General features: G+C 42.6%; 1 protein-coding gene across 6 annotated transcripts in view; it reads left to right on the forward strand.

The window, feature by feature from the left end:
• The window catches only part of LOC129855459 (KICSTOR complex protein SZT2-like), a 110,108-nt gene that overhangs the window by 26,911 nt on the left and 67,276 nt on the right, over positions 1-15,921 (forward strand). For 4 of the 6 annotated variants that reach the window (XM_055923131.1, XM_055923132.1, XM_055923134.1 and 1 more), the window contains exons 20-35: positions 2,834-3,056; positions 3,262-3,462; positions 3,707-3,804; positions 4,079-4,217; positions 4,700-4,993; positions 5,177-5,384; positions 5,938-5,985; positions 7,417-7,544; positions 10,016-10,274; positions 10,687-10,861; positions 10,979-11,077; positions 11,219-11,291; positions 11,484-11,804; positions 12,476-12,614; positions 12,946-13,062; positions 13,543-13,612. In XM_055923131.1, coding sequence (XP_055779106.1) covers positions 2,834-3,056; positions 3,262-3,462; positions 3,707-3,804; positions 4,079-4,217; positions 4,700-4,993; positions 5,177-5,384; positions 5,938-5,985; positions 7,417-7,544; positions 10,016-10,274; positions 10,687-10,861; positions 10,979-11,077; positions 11,219-11,291; positions 11,484-11,804; positions 12,476-12,614; positions 12,946-13,062; positions 13,543-13,612 — 2,592 coding nt within the window. The remainder of the gene's footprint in view (positions 1-2,833; positions 3,057-3,261; positions 3,463-3,706; positions 3,805-4,078; positions 4,218-4,699; positions 4,994-5,176; positions 5,385-5,937; positions 5,986-7,416; positions 7,545-10,015; positions 10,275-10,686; positions 10,862-10,978; positions 11,078-11,218; positions 11,292-11,483; positions 11,805-12,475; positions 12,615-12,945; positions 13,063-13,542; positions 13,613-15,921) is intronic. The other 2 variants (XM_055923133.1, XM_055923136.1) reach the window with 1 other exon arrangement.

The raw sequence follows: 15,921 nt of genomic DNA on the forward strand, positions 1-15,921 counted from the left end.
CAATACTTGTCATTAAAACTAAAGCAGTTTAGGTCAAAAGAGAATAGACTAATAAAGGAAGTAACAGCGCAGGTAGATAGTAATGGAATCTGTATTATATATGCACAAAATAAGTTTGTGGAAAAACAAAAATAATTGGAAGAACTTATTCAAGAACAATCAAGTGTAATTTATTACAAAAATAAAGCGAATTGGATGGAAAACTGTTAAAAATGCGCTACTTTTTTCTGAATCCAAAAATAATTTACAGAAACTGGTTAGAAATGACAGTATTCCATGATTCAGCAAATTATATTTTGAAAGAGGAAGAAAAATATTTGAAGCAAGTTTTCTTTTCAGTCTCCTCCATCTCCACTGAATGATTTCAACTGTAAAGATTTATCTCCTAATAATAATACTTTTTTATAAAATGACAAATGTACAGAAATACCTGTGTAAAGGCCATATTACAGAGGAGGAACTTCTTGAGGCAATTCAATATTTTCAGTCTGGAAAACATCCAAGACGTGATGCTGTATCATACATTTTTTATGTAATCAAAGATCCCTTATGAGTATGTTTCAATTACTCCTTTAAAAATGGTAGACTTTCAGGTACTCAATAAGAAGATATGATTTTCATTACTACTGAAACAGGACCCAGGTGGTAAGTATAAAGATCCAGTCCATTTAAAAAAACTGGAGGCCTCTTACACTTCAATGTTGTGATGCAAAAATCCTGGCGAAATGCATAGCACATAGAATAAAAAAAGGTTTTTACCAGATATTGTTCATCCTGATCAGACAGGTTTTTTACATGGACGATATATTGGAGATAATATACAACAATTACTTGAAACAGTGGAACATTATGAAACGTCAAAGATACCAGGCCTGGTCTTCATAGCAGATTTTGAAAAGGCGTTTGATAAAGTATGAATACAATTTATATATAAATGCCTGGGCTACTTTAATTTTGGTGAATCTTTTATACAATGGGTTATTGTTATGTAAGCAACCCCAGGTGCAAAATAGTAAATAATGGTTACTTCTCAGAAAGTATTGAGCTTTTAAGAGGAGTAAAACAAGACTGTCCGTTGTCTCCGTATCTATTTATTTTGGCCATCGAAATGCTAGCTATTAAAATGAAATCCAACAAGAACATCAATGGGTTAGAAGTCCAGGGGTTAAAAACAAAAGTGTCAATGTATGCCGATGACTCTAGTTTTTTCTTAAGTCCGCAATCTGCATCCTTGCACTGTCACATTGAAGATCTTGATCCCTTTTCTAGCTTCTCTGGACTAAAACCTAATTATGACAAGTGTACCATATTACGTATTGGATCGTTAAAAGACACAATGTTAACACTACCTAGTAGTTTACTAATGAAATGGGTGGATGGTGAAGTAGACATACTTGGTATTCACATCTCAAAAAATATAAATTAACTTACCACAAACAATTTCAGTAGGTTTGCAAAAATAGATTAGATTCTGCAACCATTGAGAGGTAAATACTTGTCTTTTATGGAAAAATCACATTGATTTAACTCTGGTCCTATCAAAGTTTACTTACTAATGGTGCTGCCTACTCTAGATGACTCATTTTTTTAAATCATATGGCAAAAAATGACACTTTATTTGTAATGCTAAGACAGGCACATTTAATTTTGTCTATCTATATAATGAATATGAGTTTGGTGGGGCTAAAATGATTAAATATTACAGCTTTAAACCTCTCACTAAAAGCTTCACTAATACATAGATTATACTTCAACCCAAAATGGTTCTCCAGTAGATTATTAAGAAAGGCTCATCCTTTGTTCAAAATGGCCTTTTTGCCTTTATACAGATTACAACTTCTCATTTCCGACTAATTGAAAGTACCGCCCTTTCTTAAACAAGCCACACAAAGCTGGTTACAAGTAACATTTTATCTTCCAGAAAAAAGAGAAGGAATATTACAACAAATATTATGGTTAAAATCAAAACCATTCTTTATGGATTTTTTGGGTTGAAAAGGATTGGAATAAAAATAAAAATATACCAGTTTCATTTGAGGACAAAAATGTTGACAGCTGCGCCATACAAAAATGTTGACAGCTGCGCCATACAGGTTGCAAAATAAATGGGAAGATATTTTCAATGTACCGATTCCATGGCACATGGTACAGTATATGAATGGATACATAAAACAACACTTGAGTCAACACATTTCAATTTACATTTTTATCCAAAATTATTGCCACCAACAGAATGTTATATTTATGGGGCATACAACAATCTTAGCTCTGTAGATTTTGCCTGCGAAGAGACAGAATCACTAGATCATTTATTCTGGTATTGCCCCTATCTAGCTTGTTTCTGGTCACAGGTTGAGGAATTGTAAAAAAAAAAATAATAATCTCAACATTGACTTAAAATAAACCTTACAAATAGCACTGTTGGGTGATTTGGAAAGCCATAGTCAATGAATCAGCAATATAATAATACTTGTAGGAAAGATTTTCATCTTTTGCTCACAATCTGTGGATGAAATGCGATTAGAAAGGGCAAACATTAATGTAAACATCACAGCACATTTGAAAAATATATGGCACATGGAAACCAAATGAGGTTGGTCTATGGTGATAAGTGGGATGGGCTGAGTGGTGGGATTAAAGAGCTTATGTTCAGTAATGTATTACTGTTATGCGATTGCTGTATATAAAAGTACCACCTATCTAAAATGTATATGTAAAATGCAGAAAATATGTAGCAGAAAAGCTGTAAAAACAGTGTGTCCTTCGAAGAGTGGTGCTGGTGGATGGGCTAATAAAAAAAAATTAAACGAATGTGAATTTACGTTATCCACAGATCTTCCCCCGGGATCTGACCTGTATGTCCACCATTATGACGTTTGAGTACCTTAGCCAGCTGTGCCAGAACAAGGAGCAGGTGTACCCTCCAATTGGAACCGCTGCAGGAGAACCCCCTGCCTCTGAGGACTGCATCCACACTGTTCCCTTCCAGTTTGACCTCATCGAGCTGCTGCCCAAGTGCCAACAGATAGAAATCTTCTTCCTCACTCTCAGCAGAGGTGAATTTTATCATGTTATTATGTCCTCAAGTATCTTATTGTTATCAAACATGAATTTATACATTTTTGCTAAATCAAGGATTCCCTGCGACTGTTAGTCCAACACCTTAGCCATTACACCAAGAAGTACAAACCTCTTGACATGGTCACTGCAATATTATGAAGGTGGTGGATGAATTAATGAATACTTATGTGTGTATTGCAGTGGAGAACGAGGAGGTGTCCCAGAGCACCCCCTATATTCCCAACGAGCTCCTGCTGAGCCTGTTCCACAGCAGCTTGCAACAGGAGCTCAGTGACCGGGAGATCCCATTGGCTGACCAGGACAACGTCACCTTCATGCATCACATCCTAGACAGGGAACGAGACGGTCATGTTGCACCCTTCTCTCTACCGGTCATCAGAGGTAGGCTTTGTGAATGTGTGCCTCTGCTATGCATCTGCTTGCTCTTTGGGGTCTAGGCTGGGTGAATGTAAAGCACTTTGTGACAACTGTTGATGTAGAAATGGCTTTATGAATACATGTTGACTGACGGAAAAGAACAGAATCCTGCTAATGATTATATTCATTATGTAACAACATCCTATACTCATGCACACAATCTTTTACATTTTATTTGCCTTGCCATGTGGTTACTCTCCCTTCACAGAAGAGTGCCTGAAACCCCCAGAGAGACAGGACACAGTGATGTCCTTCCACACTACAGGGAGCAGTAAGGAGGTGACAGGATCAACCAGTACCCTTCAGGTAAACCTTTTAACCAGTCTGCATTCTCTCTTCAGGAAAATAAATCCAGAATGTTCCTCCTTGGCATTGATATCGGTTTTATGCAGTGTAAAAACAATGTAAAACCACTAGTGGGCCCGAGGTTCTGTTTTGGATGTCCAGACATGGTTTACACGACCCTCTTCTTCGTCTCATTGAAACTCTGTCCACCTTGGGGAAAACATTATGTTTAGTCTATTTTGTAGCACTTGTCCTCTCAGTTATGCCCGGTGAGTTTGTCCCCTCTTTCTCTCAGAGTTTCAGCAATGCAGACCTGGTGGATGAGGAGCCAGTCCCAGTGGAGAGGGATGGGTCTACCCCTCAGTGGAAGTGTTACGCCAAGTACATCAGCCCCCAACAGATCCTCCTGACCTTCCTCCCTGCCACCTTCACAGGTAGGTACCCCGCTACTGCTCCCTGTGCTCTGCTGTAGTTGTGTCATGTGCGTGTACGAATAGGAAAGAGCTACAGATCTTTTCTGCTCATTATTCAAGTGGGGGCTCCACTCTAGTTATAGGAATCCTATGTATTTAGGCTAGCCACCAGCCTGGCATCGTGCTAGTTTTAACTGATTGTAATCGACATGCTTATCATCATAAAGTGGTACAGCAACAGTGCTGTGTGTTCGTAGATGTTGGTAACCCCCCCCCCCCAGCCCCAAAAATATCTAATAAATAACCAGCAATTGCACTTGACCTATCCCCCCCCCCCCACCTTCTTGCTCGGATTCCACTAATAGCTACGTTTATTGAGGAAAAATGTACGTTCTATGCCTGTGACATGTGGTTGTAGCACCGAGCTATCTTAAGACGATTGTACTGACTGTAAGTCGCTCTGCAAAATGTTTGAGTTCAACATTGTTGTGTTTTCTCTGCAGATGTCCAGATGTTGATGTTGTCTGGGCTGGAGACCGAGCCCCAGGACAACGGAGATGATGACGACACCCTGACTTCTGGCAACAAATCACAGGTTGATTCTCACTCTGGCTCCACCAATGTGCTGAATGGTGGGTTGAGTAGCGGGTTGAGGTCCCCCATGCTCTCCCCTGGTGGTGGTGGTTCTGTGGGACCCAGGTCACCCCTGCTCTCCCCTGGATCTGGGAGCTCCACGGTGGAGCAGGACAACTGGGAGAGCCGTCTCTCTGAGCCTGAAAATGGCACCAAAGGTGCAGGTAAGTACTGTAGGATTATTGCATCATTAGTCCTTTGCTACTGACATACTGTACCTTCTCAGTAACCCAACCCTCTCTCTTTCTATCCCCCTCTCTCTGCAATAACATAATGTTACTGTTGTGAAAGGGAAGGGATGGGATGGGGCTCCCTGAGCAAATTGGAAATTACTCTCTCTCTCTCAGGTGTGGAGGAGAGGGACGGGGTGCAGTTCGCTGAGCCCCAGAAGAGAGACTTCCACATCACGTTCAGTCGCCAGGCGTCCCAGCAGAGCTCAGGGGACCTGTCCCGTCCGCGCTGCCCTGTATATGTCTATAACTGTTCCCTGGACTCTCTGAAGGATCAGCTACTCAATCCCCACTCTAACAGGCAGCCAAGGGACATCTTCTTCAGGTACCCAGTAAAAAACACACACACACACACACACACACACACACACACACACACCACACACCACACACCACACACCACACACCACACACCACACACACACACACACAGATGGGGAGCACATCTGGGTTCAAATAGGATTTGTTTTCTTTCAAATACTTTAGCTGCACTTGATTGAGGATGGATCGTTCCCCATGCAATGTTATCACTTGAATATTCTCAGAAGTAAAAAGTCCAGCCGTCTGGGACTGAGGAGTATTGAGGAGGAAACAATTTCAATTTGAACCCAGGTCTTGGGAGGGGAATACAGCAGTTCCAAGGCTCCTTGTATTCAGCACTTTACTTTTCATCAGTTTAATCACCTTACCATCCATCATATGTGACTGACTCTTGAAACGCTCTCAGTCAGAAGTCCTACCATGCCATACCCGATTATACCCTTCATAAGTCTACCCTTCACTCAACATTGGCTGCCAGCAAGCTCATTGTTGTTGGTTGAGTACCATGCTAACGTTGTGCACCTCTGATTGTTTTCCTATACTACGGTGATAAATAGACCTCAAGACGCTGACTCCTGGGAGATGCATCAGCAGATGAAGTTCAGGTAGCACAGCACAGCTAGCTTACTGCTGCTTCCATCATCCTGCCGCGTACCTCGCCCCCCCGATCCTCCTCTTCCACCTCCCCCCATCCTTCTCCCCTCCGTCCCTTCCTGGTGTAGAGCTGTGGTGAGATCAATCTCAATGAATCTCTCCTCAATTCCTTGCATCTTATCTCCTTGCGTCCTTCTCAAAAGACATAGGAGAAGGTCTGAAGGGGGGGGACCTTGGACCTTCTCCTCCAATACAGTTGAGCAGGAGGTGAGGAGAAAGGATGCAAGGGCTCATGGAAAGATGAATTGATGGGGTTTGGAGGGACTTAGGCCTGGCCATATGCTCCTAGCTCCTCCTTTTCCAGGGAGAGGTTTCTCCTCCTCTAAGTGGGTGAGGCTGAGGCCATCACTCTCTCACTCAATCCAGGCCTGTGTTGCTATTGGGAGGTTGGTATCTGCCTCCAGATAAGACTGTTGCCTCTAGATATTTTGACTTTATATTCATTTACATAACTGAAGGCTTGACTTCACAACGCAAGGCACTTATGTTTGCTGGAGCTCAAACGTCTTGTAGGAGGCTGTCTCTCTCTCTGCAGTCAGATACCAATGGGTGAAACTGTCCAAAATCAACATGTCTGCTGTGTAAACTGACAATATCTAACTTATTGCATGTTCCCAGAAAATCTAATTTGGTTCATGCAGTTGCAGTATTTTCTTTTTACAAGCGTCTCTGGGGGGGGTGTGGTGACTTTTTACAGACCCTACTTGATGCCATGGGCGTGGTGCTTTGGAAATCTCTCCTCTAAGCCTGTGATTAAACAATTCATGTTTTTTTTATGAATAAACAAGTTCCTATGTACTCTTTTTCTTTTTCACCTGCAAGTTCCAAGTCAAATATGGGAATTATACACTTGCGTATCATGGTACAGGACTGGCCATGTGTTGATCTCCAGATTAACATTAGTATTGACATATTGGATACATTTTCGGAGCGGTTTATTTCCCCCCATTAAAAAGCACGCTTCGGAGCTCTGTTGTTCAGTGACCACTCAAGCTAATAGACTTTTAACAGCACCCTCAATGCATAATGCAACATTACATGGAGCTGGACAGTGTGTTTCTTTTCTAATGGAGATTAAATGTCATCAGAGATTTGTGTTTTTTTTGTGGCGTGAGTTTAGAGACTGTGCGTTTGCGAAGGACACATGCGGCATGTTAATTGGGGGGTGAGATGAGATTTTGTGTTTTCAAAGGGGTGTGTAAAATAACCGCGTTATATCTGATGATGAGGCTATGCTCCCTCCTTTTCTCTGGCTTGTATGTTTCTCCCACAGATCTACTATTGTGCTTCCTGATTTTGAGCTTGCTCCTCTTCTTCTCTAATGGTGTTTGGGGTGTTTGTGTGTGTGTCCCCGGTGTGTGTCTGTCCTCTTCCTCCTGCAGGTCTCTATCTCAGGAACGCAGCAGCACTTCCTCCTGGACAGACCTGATGTCGCAGCCTCATAAACACAAGGAGCTGGCCAACTACTGCAGCCTGCTACAGGAGCACTACCACCAGTGTTACGTCACAGGTAATACACTGCTGACAGACGTGAACATTTACGGGTAACGGCCTGTCATGAGAGACCAGGTCAAAGGTGACTAGTTCAGTCTGACTGCTTAAGCTGTCTGTGTAGCTTGCATTTGACCACTGCGACAGCCAGACGTCATAAAACACCCCTTAAATAAACTGCTCAGGAAATGGGATAGTGCACCTCTACCTTCTGACTCGCAAATGACTGACGCAGAGAGGAGCCCAATGGTAATTTTCCCTGCTTTATGGCACTAAAGGGACAAGAGATGGGCTACTGGTGCTGGGGAAAGCAGATGGGAGGAGAAGTTTATTATTGACCACAGTATCGGCTTGTAGCTGATTCTTTTTCTATTCCCTATATAGTACACTACTTTTGATCAGGGCATTGCACCCTATTCCCTATTTAGTGCACTACTGTTGAACAGAATCCTTTAGGCCTGTGACTCGCCACACACACACACACATACCCGAAGATAGCGCCTCCAATACTACAGAAGCAAGCACAGGGTAAAGCCGTCACCTGCGTCATCCTAGTGACGGAGAAATCTATTAGAGGAGTGTTTTAAGCTGTCATCTCAGGATTTGTTTTTATGCTCCTTTGCAGCAGGATCTGTAAACCTCAATCAGGAGGAGAGCGACTAGACAACGCACGCACACTCACACACACTAGACACAACTCTGCTTCGGCGAAATATCCGCTTCTCTCTGAAAAGCCTGATGGAATTAAATTAGTCTGGCATGCCAATTTAAATATAAATATATTCACACCACGGCAGCATCTTTTCTCTCACTGCTCACTGAGTCAAGAGGTTAACACAAAATGTATACCTTGTGGTACTGAAAAAAGAACCCTGTGGTACTAATTTAAAACCTGTTTTCTGATATTGATATTGATATTAACAACATCCAGATAAAAGTATTGACTAATTTGTTAGGGTATATTACAGTGCTATAGAAAGTATTACTTTTGTTGATTACAGTGTGAAAATAGATTTTTTTAAAACAAAAACATTTTCACCCATCTACACACAATACCCATAATGACAAAGTGAAAAAAATGCTTTTAGAGTTGTTTGCAAATTTATTGAAAATGAAACGCAGAAATATCTCATTTGCATAAGTATTCACACCCCTGAGTCACTACATGTTAAAATCAGCTTTGGCAGCGATTACAGCTGGGTCTTTCTGGGTGAGTCTAAGAGCTTTGCACACCTGGATTGTACAATATTTGCACATTATTATTTTGAACATTTTCAAGCTCGCTCAAGTTGGTTGTTGATCGTTACTAGACAGACATTTTCAAGTCTTGCCATATATTTTCAAGCAAATGTAAGTCCAAACTGTAACTTGGCCACTCGGGAACAATCAAAACTTCCTAGTCCTTGCCGATGACAAGCATACCCATAACATATGAAGAGTGGTACTCAGTGATGTGTTGGATTTTCCTCAAACATAATGCTTTGTATTCAGGACATAAAGTTAATTTCTTTGCCAATTTTTTTGCAGTTTTACTTTAGTGCTTTATTGCAAACAGGATGTATGTTTTGGAATATTTTTATTCTGTACAGGCTTCCTTCTTTTCACTTTGTCATTTAGGTTAGTATTGTGGAGTAACTACAATGTTGATCCATCCTATCACAGCAATTAAACTCTTAACTGTTTTAAGTCCCCATTGGCCTCATGGTGAAATCCCTGAGTGGTTTTCTTTCTCTCCGGCAGCTGTGTTAGGAAGGACGCCTGTATCTTTGTAGTGACTGGGTGTATTAATACACCACCCAAAGTGTAATTAATAACTTCACCATGCTCAAAAGGGATATTCAATGTTTGCTTCTTTGAGACATTGTGGTTGAAACCGTTTTTGAAATTCACTGCTCGACTGAGGGAAATTCACTGCTCGACTATGGTGTACAGAGATGAGGTAGTCATTAAACAATCATGTACATTTTTATGTGACTTGTTAAGCTAATTTTTACTCCTGAACTTATTTAGGCTTGCCATAACAAAGGGGTTTTATACTTATTGACTCAAGACATTTCAGCATTGTTTGTAAACATTTCTAAAACCATAATTCCACTTTGACATTATCAGGTATTGTAGGCCAGTGACACAAAATCTCAATGTAATCCATTTTAAATTCAGGCTGTAACACAACACAATTTGGAAAATGCTCATGGGGTGTGAGTGCTTTCTGAAGGCACTGTTTTTTATGTGGATTTATGTGCTGACCTTGACTGAACTTAACATGGAATAGTTGGCCAGATTTGTATTTGAGAGTATAGTGTAAGGTTTCTGACGATGTAGCTTAGATATTCCTTGCATCCTCTCTCCTCCCCTCATTTTCAGATTACATTGGAGAAGGTCCACTTTTACGTTCTCCTTTAATGCAGTTGAGAAGGAGGCGAGGAGATAAAGACTTGAGGCATGGATCTGAAATGTGTGCGTGTGCATGATCGTGTTCTCTCCCCCTAGGTGTGTACCGCAGCCTGCAGCAGTCCCACAGCATCAGTTCCCAGGACTTGCTGACAGCCATGGACTACTGTGAGGAGTCTCTCCAGGAGATAGACATCACTTCCTTCCTCCAGACGCTCTGTGGACACATCCGGGTGTTCCGAGAGCGCCATGGAGATGCTGTGACCCCTGATCCCTCCATCACCCCCGCCACCTTCACCATCGGAGAGGCAGAGGAAGACGGGCCGGTCAAGAGAGGACCCATGGCCTCCTCATCCAGGTACTACTGAGACCTAGAGAGCAGTTACCCATTTCTTTTAAATATTTGAAGTACTCAGGGTGTGTTTGACTGGTGTGTTGTCTCTGGCTGGAGCAGCCTTCTACTTTTAATGATCAAATAAATCAAATCTAGCAATCTGGAGTTTGCACTTTTGCGACTAGCCCACGTCCCTGACAAACTAAATCAAGGGCACCTGAAGTATATTACATATTTTATATACATATTTGACCCAGGTCGGCTACAGAATGATCCTCAGAATGTTATCTGACCTTGGTTCAGAACTTCATTTGCAAAGAGTGGATACATACAGTACATTTGTTTGGTTTGTTTTGGTACTTGTTTGGTTCAGACTATTGATTAACGGTGCTGAATGGTGCTCTATGAGTAAACATGACGACCTTGTGTCTGCAAGTATTGAGATGGAGGACGTGAGTGAGGCAGAGAACAGGGGGAAGGCCTCGGCCCCTAACTCCCCCCTCGGCCTGGACGAACCCCCCGGGACCATCAGGATACCAGAGTTCCCTCTGTCCCTCCTCCGCCTTCAGCAGAAGTGTGAGGTCTACCCTGACCTGCACAAAATCATACAGGTAAACAACTAAAGGATAGATAATGGTAGAATGGAAAGAAATTAGATGGATTATGTTACAATTTGATGCTCTTGTTAAAGAACAGTTTTATAGCTAGCTAATGTCTGTATTCAACAGGACAAATTCATGGACATTGGTGCTCAGTTCTTCAAGACCGTGCCTTCCAATCCCCACTACTTCTACTACTGCCCACCATCATCTAAGAAAGAGATATGTGTATGTTATTTCCTATCCATTGTTCTCGGTTGGTATCCACCCCCAGGACACTGAAGAAGGCACTGGGGGCCGGAACATTGTTTCAGTTTTAACTAATACAGCGTTCTTCCTCTGATTTTAATGTTTTGTTCTCCTCCTAAGGACTCTGATAGGGAAGAGGAGAGACGACTTAGTGAAGAGGTTGTCTCAGAGGCTGAGCCTGCTACAGAGGACGGTGGGGATCCTTGTATTTTAGTTGCTTGGGTTGCTTGGTGTAACACCCGCCTAAGATCTTCTAGATAACAGTACATCAGATACTCTATTCTGATCCTGTGCACCACAGAGAACATGTAGTTAAGGATACGTCATAAATCCTGTGTACTATGTCATAATGCTGTGTACTATGTCATCCTAATGTGCACCCCAGAGAACATGTCGGGCTGTTGCATCATGATGGAGAGCGACACAGACCTGGAGGTGGAGTACCAGGAGAGGGCTGGGGGCCGGAGATCCCTAGGGGCAGACGGAGAGGGGGAAGCAGGGGGAGAGAGGGAGGATGAGTCCCTGTCTGACTCCAACACCGTGAACCAGGATGAGGACTCCTTCAGCATCCTAGAGGGAGACAGCCTGTTGGAGCCAGAGGGGCCTCAGCCTGAGATGCCTCCGCTGTTCGTCCACCTCACCTGCTCTGTTAACATAAAGAGCTGCCACGGATCCATGCCCATAACCACGCTACCCACCTGCCTGGGTGAGTACACACTGTACCTGACAACCGTCACAGAAGAGACACAAGCCAATAGACAGTATGTGACTCAGACCTGGTGTTTATCTCAAGGCCATCAGACTGTTAAATAGCCATCACTAACCGGCTACCACCCGGTTACTCAACCTTGCACCTTAGAGGCTGCTGCCCTATGTACATAGACATGGAATCACTGGTCACTTTAATCATGTTTACATACTGCTTTACTCATTTCATATGTGTGTTTACTGTATTCTACAGTATTTTAGTCAATGCCATTCTGACATAGCTCGTCCTAATATTTATAAGTTTCTTAATTTCATTATTTTACTTTTAGATTTGTGTGTTATTGTGAATTGTCAGACACTACTGCACTGTTGGCGCTAGGAACACAAGCATTTCGCTACACCTGCAATAACATCTGCTAAATATGTGTTTGTGACCAATAAAATGTTATTTGATAGCTTCACTTTATTGAGTTTGTCCGGCACAATGGAACCAGTGGACTAAGTTCCAAAAGTGCTAAACTTTCCCATCTGGCACTCCAAGCAGGCTCACTCCGACAGTCAAAGTATTTGAAACACAACAAATACTATTTGACCCCAGTTCTGCTGTGAATTTTCATAATGCTATTGAATGCCCTGCTGTTTGTGTTGACGTGTACTGTTTTGTTACAGGTGAGGTGATCACATGTCTGGAGAATGCAGAGGCCCTGCAGGCTCTTGATCTGAATGATCTGTCTGTCACACTGGACATCTTTGTCCTCACCTTACCCCTAGAGATCGAGGGTATGCAGTCTGACTTGAGGCACAACAGGTGAGAATTTTAGATCCTACTTGAGAAATATGTGGAACAAAATTAAATAACAAAAAAAAAATGCCTGTGTTTGTTCTTGGATTCATTAGTGTTCATATGGTAAGGTGCCCTTTGTTACACCAGGTTTGTAAAAACGTTGAAAGAACTTGGAGCTTAAACTAGGATATCAGTCATTAGGATAGGCACTCTTACCAGATACGTTGTCATTGGAATGATAATGCGCAATGTGTAGGAGCATAACCCTGTGCTGTATACTTTCGTAATTTCCACATACAGTAGGATCTTTCACTAAAAGATGATCACGTTAACTAACGGGCTGCACTCTCTCCAGGTACACGTCAGAGAGCAGTGTGTCTCTGAACCGTTCTCCAGGTCAGCCCTCCTCCTACCGCTCTGATGAGGAGCTGATGGGCAACTTGGACAGCCTGAGAGGAGTAGGGGTCGACGGGTGAGTCATTAGGAAGAATGGTGAAAAGAGTAGGCTGGTTCTATATCTGTTTGTGCTGTATAGCTGTTGTCATTTGGCTATACAGCACACACAAATCTGTTACCAGGCTAGAGGAGTAGTGGTTGACGGGTGAGTGGTCTGAAGGGTAGGGATACATTGGGCTAAGAAAGCATGTTGAGCAGTCCTTGGCTGCCTGCATGATCATTTGGCAGCATAACCTCTTACCCATCCATTCTTCGTAGTGCCGTTATTTGTTTCCCAGATAAATTGTCCTCATACGACCCATACCAGCTCACTGTCTGTCAACTGATTTAACTTGTAATATATGCTGGCTCCTTTCCTGTTTCAATTTTTTTACGTGGAACGTATATATTTCCCAAATTGACCTTCTCCTGTAACATACAGTATATATATATATATATGTAACACATGTAAGCCCTTTACTATTGCCTTTTTTACATTACTTCTTTATTTCAACAGGGTTGGAGGAGACCCCTTGGCCAAACTCCCAATTCCCCACAAACTAGCAGTGTTAGCCACCATGGATGAGGTAAGTTCAGTCTTTTTATTTTTATTTTTATTTAACCTTTATTTAACTAGGGAAGTCAGTTAAGAACACATTCTTATTTACAAAGACAGCCTACCAAAAGGCAAAAGGCCTCCTGCGGGAACGGGGGCCTGGGATTAAAAATTAAAAATAAATATAGGACAAACGCTCATCACAACAAGAGAGACAACACAACACTACATAAAGAGAGACTTAAGACAACAACATAGCAAAGCAACAACACATGACAACACAGCATGGTAGCAATGCAACATAACAACAACATGGTAGCAACACAACATGGTAGCAGCACAAAACATGGTACAAACATTATTGGGCACAGACAATAGCACAAAGGGCAAGAAGGTAGAGGCAACAATGCATCCACAATTGTCAGTAAGAGTGTTCAAGAGTCTTTGAATGAAGAGATTGCGATAAAACTGTCCAGTTTTAGTGGTTGTTGCAGCTCGTTCCAGTCGCTATATACAGCGAACTGAAAAGAGGAGCAACCCTGATATGTGTGTGCTTTGGGGACCTTTAACAGAATGTGACGGGCAGAACGGGTGTTGTATGTGGAGGATGAGGGCTGCAGTAGATATCTCAGACAGGGTGGAGTGAGGCCTAAGAGGGTTTTATAAATACGCACCAACCAGTGGGTCTTGTGACGGGTATACAGAGATGACCAGTTTACAGAGGAGTATAGAGTGCAGTGATGTCCTATAAGGAGCATTGGTGGCAAATCAAGTGCACCCTTACCTGCCGATCTATAAATTATGTCTCCGTAATCTAGCATGGGTAGGATGGTCATCTGAATCAGGGTAAATTTGGCAGCTGGGGTGAAGGAGGAAACCAAGTCTAGATGTAACTTTAGCCTGCAGCTTTGATATGTGCTGAGAGAAGGACAGTGTACCGTCTAGCCATACTCCCAAGTACTTGTATGAGGTGACTACCTCAAGCTCTCAACCATCAGAGGTAGTAATAACACCTGTGGTAGGAGGGGCATTCTTCTTACCAGACTACATGACCTTTGTTTTGGAGGTGTTCAGAACAAGGTTAAGGGCAGAGAAAGCTTGTTGGACACTAAGAAAGCTTTGTTGTAGAGCGTTTAACACAATATACAGGGAGGGGCCAGCTGAGTATAAGACTGTATCATCTGCATATAAATGGATGAGAAAGCTTCCTACTGCCTGAGCTATGTTGTTGATGTAAATTGAGAAGAGTGTAGGGCCTAGGATCAAGCCTTGGGGTATTCCCATGGTGACAGGAATGGCTGAGATAGCAGATGTTCTGACTATATACACTGCACTCTTTGAGAGAGGTAGTTAGCAAACCAGGCCAAAGACCCCTTATAGACACTGTTACTCCTTAGCCGGCCCACAAGAATGGAATGGTCTACCATATCAAAAGCTTTGGCCAAGGCAATAAAAATAGCAGTACAATATTGCTTCGAATCAAGGGCAATGGTGACATCATTGAGGACCTTTTAGGTTGCAGTGACATATCCATAACCTGAGCGGAAAGCAGATTGCATGCCAGAGAGAATACTATAGACATCAAGAAAGCCAGTCAGTTTATTATTGACAAGTTTTTCCAACACTTTTGATAAACAGGGCAAAATAGAAATAGGCCTATAACAGTTAGGATCAGATTGATAAAGGACGAACTGTGGCTGCCTTCGAAGCAATGAGAACCTCCCCAGAAAGGAGAGACAGGCTTGGTGATGATAGGGGCAGCAACCTTAAAGAAGAAAGGGTCTAAACCATCTGACCCAGATGTTTTTTTGGGGGGTCAAGTTTAAGGAGCTCCTTTAGCACCTCGGACTAAGTGACTGCCTGCAGGGAGAAACTTTGTAGTGGGGCAGGGGAAAAAAAGGGAGAAGTATCGGGGATAGTCTCATTAGAAGGGGTGGGAGATGAGGACATGTTGGATGGGCAAGCAGGCATGGCTGAGTCATATAGGAATCCTGACGTGGTGATTAAAGAGCTCAGCCATGTGCTTCTTGTCAGTAACAACCACATCATCAACATTAACGGACATGGGCAGCTGTGAGGAAGAGGGTTTATTCTCCAGGTCTTTAACCGTTTTCCAGAACTTCTTTAGGGTTAGACCCACAGAGAGAGAACTGCTCCTTAAAGTAACTCACTTTGGGCTTCCGGATAGCGTGAGTGCACTTATTTCTCATTTGCCTGAACGAGAGCCAGCCAGCCTGAGTATGCGTGTGTCGAGCCTTTCACCAAATACAGTTCTTGAGGTGGATTAACTCTGCAAGATCACGGTCGAACCAAGGGCTGAACCTGTTTTTAATTCTCATT

Source organism: Salvelinus fontinalis, chromosome 5, assembly GCF_029448725.1.
Source record: "Salvelinus fontinalis isolate EN_2023a chromosome 5, ASM2944872v1, whole genome shotgun sequence".
NCBI lineage: Eukaryota > Metazoa > Chordata > Actinopteri > Salmoniformes > Salmonidae > Salvelinus > Salvelinus fontinalis.